Source organism: Opisthorchis viverrini (genome assembly GCF_000715545.1).
Source record: "Opisthorchis viverrini unplaced genomic scaffold opera_v5_101, whole genome shotgun sequence".
Lineage (NCBI taxonomy): Eukaryota > Metazoa > Platyhelminthes > Trematoda > Opisthorchiida > Opisthorchiidae > Opisthorchis > Opisthorchis viverrini.
In genome coordinates this window covers 415296-421810 of record NW_008751757.1, presented here as the reverse complement: position 1 = coordinate 421810, position 6515 = coordinate 415296, and the positions used below count along the sequence as shown (strand labels likewise).

The 6515-nt window shown below is 45.2% G+C and overlaps 1 protein-coding gene across 1 annotated transcript in view; it reads right to left on the bottom strand.

Annotated features, from left to right (window-relative positions):
* Positions 1 to 6205: 6205 nt before the first annotated feature.
* The window catches only part of T265_05393 (hypothetical protein), a gene marked incomplete at both ends in the record, with an annotated part of 15721 nt that continues 15411 nt past the window's right edge, over positions 6206 to 6515 (bottom strand). The window contains one exon of the mRNA XM_009170391.1: positions 6206 to 6365. Coding sequence (XP_009168655.1) covers positions 6206 to 6365 — 160 coding nt within the window. The remainder of the gene's footprint in view (positions 6366 to 6515) is intronic.

Here is a 6515-nt window from a genome sequence, read left to right as displayed (position 1 = left end):
CACTCGCGCTCTCGCAACCACTTTGTTGGAATATAGCTATTGTGTTCCCTTCCGTGAGCCTTTTTCTCTCCGACACTAGGCACTGGAGCGGGTCAGCAGCAGATACCACAGGTCGGCGAATCAGCAGATTATAACAGAATATATCTGCTCAGCCCTTAAAATTGCACGTGGAACTGGTTGGTTCTCGCCGCCTCAAATTCCGTCACAGTACTGCACCAACCGAAAATGGCGGACTACTAACGTCAGTTGTACTTTGCCCCAGTCACTAGAGGTAATATTTGGTGAACACACAAGCACCTGGGCCATCGTTCAAGCTTCGTAGTGCATGTCCAGAAAGGAGAAACCTGCCTGTCGGATCAGCTGATCATTGACACGGAACTCGGTGCGCACTGATGAGGTTTCCTTGTACGTCGACGAAGTGCTTGCAGGTTGATTGCCAAGCTCGGCGAACAGATCAACAGCCACCTGGCCAACAACCAATAGGCTCATCAGTATTCCAATACAGTACCAACGGTCGGCTGACGGTATCTGTTTAGTGATTTTGTGGGGGATAGTTTACGTGGTTGTCGCCCTAACACAATATCATTCAGAACAGGAGAAAGAGTCTTGGAATGAAACCATTTATAAGGTGGACGAACCCCACCTACGGTCTTTCTTAAAGTTGGCATGGTTCCCACTTGGGCACTGGATTGTAATTTGGTTTCAAATGGAACATAAGGTTGACGGCGGAAACTCGGGGACTGCGCCAACCTGATGAGCCAACCCGAAGAAGGGCGAAACCGGTAGTGGGCTGTCGAGAAGTGTTCAGCAACCTTATGAGTAGTGCATTACATAGATATATTTCAACTCGTTCGGTTTTGAAGAATACTATGAACGAGAGAATCACCTGAGATTCAACTGAGCCATCCGTCAAGACTCAATTACTTTGCAGGAGTTTTTACCATTGATGCGGAGCTTTATACAGCGTTATTCAGAACGACGCTAGTCCGTTTTAGAAATAATTTGCTTCGCGCAGTTGCTAATCGACTAGATTCCTTTCCACGTGTCTATCGTCATCCATTATCTCTGATTCACGGAACACACTAGTCATATGGCTACTGAAAACGTTTATAGAGACCATGACCGGTTTCATTCTTCTTGAGGCTCACTAGGTGGACACAGTACGTTTATGTTACTTGAAGGCCAACTTGAATGGTTCATCATTCTTGAGGTTCACTAGGTAGACACAGTACGTCTATGTTACTTGAAGGCCAACTTGAATGTACCCAGTGGTTAGCAAGTCGTATCAGGTGTCATTCAAAAACATTGCGGTGTTTGCTTTGGTTGGCTTCCACATATAAATGTATTGATTCAAGATCCAGAAACCACTGAACTCAAACAGCATCGATCGATTGGCGGTAATTAACTAAAAATATGAAGTAATATGTGGAGGAGGAGTAATATAATATATGATCTTACGATAAAATTTAGGAGTAACAGGAAAGAGGTAATCGGACGTTGTACGCAGGAACACAAATGTAAGAGGGGGAAGAAATGCGGATCTCAATAGGTGGTTTAGCGTTTTGTTTGGGGAAACGTCAGAAAGTCGTCTGCTCAGAGTGTGGCGCCTATAGTTAGATTGTATGAACTTTGGCCATTGAGCAGTCATCAACCTGCCGTCAGTATGCGATTGAGTGGGTGATCGCTTCACTCCTGCTTACGTGAAAACAGCTTCTGTAGAGTAGTTAATATCCCCAAACGGAATTTGTTGTTCGAAGACTGCCCGGTACTTACTTCCATCATCAGTCGTTTCGGGATTTGTGTTCATTTGTGGTCTGAGTATCTTGAATCTGATTGATTAGTTGGATTGCTTCATTTCGATAGTTTTGTTGCATTATTTCTATCGGCCTATTGTGCCCTTCTTGCGTTTCGGTCAGTCTTCGTGCCATTTGATTGGTCGATTGGGCATATTTTCCAATGAGCCAATCAGGTGCAAGGTAATCAAATCATAACGTGACATAAATCCCGAAACTGACCAAATTTGGCGACAGACTATCTTCAGACAACCAAACCTGCTGCGTGTATTAATTACTGTATAGAAACTGTATGAACGAGAACTGACGATTTTCTCTGCATGGTGAAGAAATGTTTGCAAGCCAAGTGGGCAAACAGGTTGACCACCACGTGATAAACAGCCAATCAATCCAACCGAGCCACCAATATTTAGACAGATTGTACGAACCTGAATAACAACGGTGTAGGAACGGTTCGCGCGGAAAAACCTTTCGTGTCCTATCCAGTTTGAATCTTGTATTGAAGTGATACTCTTAAAGTCCTACTTGCCCTTCGGTTTTGCACAGACGGTACTGATTTCGATCCGGTTTGGTAGAGGTGCCATTTTTGACAACACATTGGTCCTGGTTATCTGTTCTGGCAAAATCTCTTTTAGGCTTTTTCCTCGATCAAGGTTTCGTCTTGTAACTCTAATCAGTCTGCCCCCCCCCCAAAAAAAAACATCCTAGAAGCAGCGATTCGATTTGAGAATTTGATTAGTTTCTCTGTCGGGTTTTGTTGCTTCACCTTCCTGGTATTTCAGCTGTGTGGTGGGAATCCGGAAACGGGATTTCTCGCCCGCTTTTTTCGAAGCTGACAATTTAAAAAAAACCCCACATCTCTGTCTACCTCACTATGTATTTTCGTTTATCACAGAGGCGTAAGTTTATTTTTGATTTACAGATGTGAAGGCTGGGCTGAGTGGGCCGTTGACAGGATTGCACAAGTGGAGTTGGAAGGTGAAGTTTAATGGCGCGCTGGTTGCAATAGGTCAGTACTTTGATGGAAAGGCCTGCACTTGAAACCTAGGGGTCCAAAAGAAGGAACTTTGATCTATCTGTCTGCCAGGAATTTGTAAGCTGGTAACGGAACAAGAACTGGTATCAACTCATGTCATATCACACTGTCGCTGCAAAATTCAACTCTCTTCGATTCTCGACGCACACGAGGTTTGTTAGTCCGTTGTGTGGGGGGTCAGAGAAGACTGGGAGGCTTTAAGAAGCGCAGTTTTCTTTCTGACAGTTTGTCGCATTTAATCACAGCGGAATTTCTCCCACTTTCTTCTCACTCAGACTAATCGTTAGGTGGTGAGTGGCTTGATGAGCAACTGATCGTGCTTGGTATTTCCGGGGAATGCATCCGGGCGACGTGCAGTTATGTGAAGGGATGTAATTTTCATTATTGATCCATTTTTGAATTGATCTTTTCAATCCAAAGACTATGGTGAAGTTTCCATTCAGATGTCATTTGCGAATCCCTACTACACGAAAAGTGACATGTCCAGAGTAGCGTACTCGGACGGACACCAAGTGATCCGGGAGGCCAAGGTTTCCAGCATAATAAATCCTTCACAAATCTGATTTACACCAGGTTTTCAACAAGTGTCACCCAAGAGGTGGTAGGCGACCGAACATGTGGATGACTACTGTGTATGGGGGATTTACCATGATATCTACTTTGAAACTAGTTAAGGTTGACAGAAACTCGGCGACTGCATTGGCCTGATAAGCACCGGCGAAACTGGTTGTGGGCTGTCGGAAAGTTTCCAGCAACCCTATGAGTAGTATATTACATACAGTTTGAAAGTAGTTTGAAGGTTTCCGTAAATTGTTACTAATCGATCAGCATGCGCACAAAACAGTACAGTCATGTGTTAGTTTGTCTTCTATCAGAAACCAGTTGCAGAATTGCTTGCTATATTGTATTAAGGCGATAGATACACAACAGCTTCTGATACAGTATCGAGTGCGATGGAGCCGAGATTCCATGGCAATCTACTTGTTTCCCACAGTTTGTTGACCGTCACACAACCATACCAAACTTGGTGAAAAACTTCAACCCGCCCCGAGCGGTGAATAGCGATAAACACCATGTCAACCGCCTTTTGATCACTGGAGAATGAGTAGGTTTTTCTAGGTTCTACTGTTTGCTTGACAGTTAAGGAAGGGTGAGAATTTGTCAGGGTTACCTAGCCCCCCAAGAGGAGGGATCTTTCTGACAAAGATGTCAGGAAACTATGATATTTTCTCATTCACACGCATGATATGTGTGTTATTTTAAGTAGTCTGTCTCTGTGTGCTTAACATATCAGCAAGAAGCGAAAATATCAGAACGAGTTCTGCGGCATGGCGTTTGTCAGAGGAGCTTGTCGCTCTCATGCACATGGTGCGGCGACCCGAAAAAGGCGCACACATTGGTCTCCCTCTGTTTGTCTGCCCGCCTACCTGCCTACCTGCCTGCCTGTCTGTCTAACTCTCTCTCTCTCTATCTATCTGCCTGTCTGTCTGTCTGTCTGTCTGTCTGTCTGTCTGTCTGTCTGTCTGTCTGTCTGTCTGTCTGTCTGTCTGTCTGTCTGTCTGTCTGTCTGTCTGTCTGTCTGTCTGTCTGTCTGTCTGTCTGTCTGTCTGTCTGTCTGTCTGTCTGTCTGTCTGTCTGTCTGTCTGTCTGTCTGTCTGTCTGTCTGTCTGTCTGTCTGTCTGTCTGTCTGTCTGTCTGTCTGTCTGTCTGTCTGTCTGTCTGTCTGTCTGTCTGTCTGTCTGTCTGTCTGTCTGTCTGTCTGTCTGTCTGTCTGTCTGTCTGTCTGTCTGTCTGTCTGTCTGTCTGTCTGTCTGTCTGTCTGTCTGTCTGTCTGTCTGTCTGTCTGTCTGTCTGTCTGTCTGTCTGTCTGTCTGTCTGTCTGTCTGTCTGTCTGTCTGTCTGTCTGTCTGTCTGTCTGTCTGTCTGTCTGTCTGTCTGTCTGTCTGTCTGTCTGTCTGTCTGTCTGTCTGTCTGTCTGTCTGTCTGTCTGTCTGTCTGTCTGTCTGTCTGTCTGTCTGTCTGTCTGTCTGTCTGTCTGTCTGTCTGTCTGTCTGTCTGTCTGTCTGTCTGTCTGTCTGTCTGTCTGTCTGTCTGTCTGTCTGTCTGTCTGTCTGTCTGTCTGTCTGTCTGTCTGTCTGTCTGTCTGTCTGTCTGTCTGTCTGTCTGTCTGTCTGTCTGTCTGTCTGTCTGTCTGTCTGTCTGTCTGTCTGTCTGTCTGTCTGTCTGTCTGTCTGTCTGTCTGTCTGTCTGTCTGTCTGTCTGTCTGTCTGCCTGTCTCTGTCTGTCTCTCTCTCACACAAAAACGACTGCTGCGATGGGTCCGCAGCAAAAAAAGAAACACTGAACCAACCTCCCTCTCAACAAAGATTGGAGTTGAAGCTGCACTGATATTATTGAATTCCATCCAGATCCCCTGTACTCCTCTGCACTAGCATTATGCACTTTTCCATTCCCGTCGATAGCTAAGACTGCTCCTGTCAGCCAGGAGGACAGTGATCCAGCAGGAGAAGTCTGAAGACATCAGCCGTAGAAACTGCCGATCGAGAAAGCAAGAAACCCTGCGCACGACTATGCACTTTGGCTGTTTGTTCGACAATAGTTTGATCTTGAGTCGACTTGAATCGACGTTTCAAAAAATGATGATGGCAAAACTTGGTCGCGTCTGATTAAAACAAACTGATTGTTAACAAACTAAAAAAGAAAGATTTTTTGTAATCTAAGGGAAACTTGACGTAATTTTTGCATACTTGCCTCTATCATTTAGAGTTGACTGAAGATTACGGGAATACAAAGCCGCTCACAGGTGAGTCACAATTCCCCTCAGTTAGGCCAACGTGAGCAGCGTTTCTTCCTAACATGAGCTGAGCAAATTTAGGGAACTACGGTGATTTACTCTATGCACAGTTGCCAGAAAGAACACGTACTCTTGATCACATTCACATCACTCACGTCTGAACAGTCGTTCTCCGGTCCTGGCGTAAATATTCTGGTGAATCCACACCAAAGGGGGGGGGTAAGCACTGGTCAAACCCGAGAGGTTAATTCGAGTCTGGCGTTTGCATCTTCCGGTCTATCTGCAAACCCTCTGGTATTCAAGTAGGAAATAGGATTGATGGGCTAAGTTGATGCTCCACGTTGGGTAGAAAACCGACAATGGGGAGGGTTCATTGAACTTATAAGTAGTATTTTATCAAGACGAGCTATTTCGCTCCGAATACGAGCCAAAAATCGAGTGTTCATGATGTTCACAAGCCGTGAACAAATTTGGTTTTGAGAGCTGCCAATTCTCATTACACCTCATACCGACTTTTATGGTGATAACTATGAGTGACGTGACACAAATTTTGGACATTATTACCAAAAGGAGCACGTATTCCTAAAACCCCTGTACATCATCATCATCATCGTCATCATCATCATCATCATCACCGTCATCATCATCATCATTGTCAACTCTATGAACCGTGTGCTCGCCGTACAGTGGTTGTAGGTGATTCGGGTATGTGGGGTAGGTAGCTGCGTATTGGAGGCGGGAGCTGATAAATTGGTGCGTAAATATAGCACTGTCAGGGGACTGTCATGTGGGTGATTTGGGGAAGGGAGCTATGCGATGAAGGCAGTAGCTTGGATGCATGAGTGCACGACTGGACCATGTCTGAAAATATTTCTAACCATTGATTGACCTG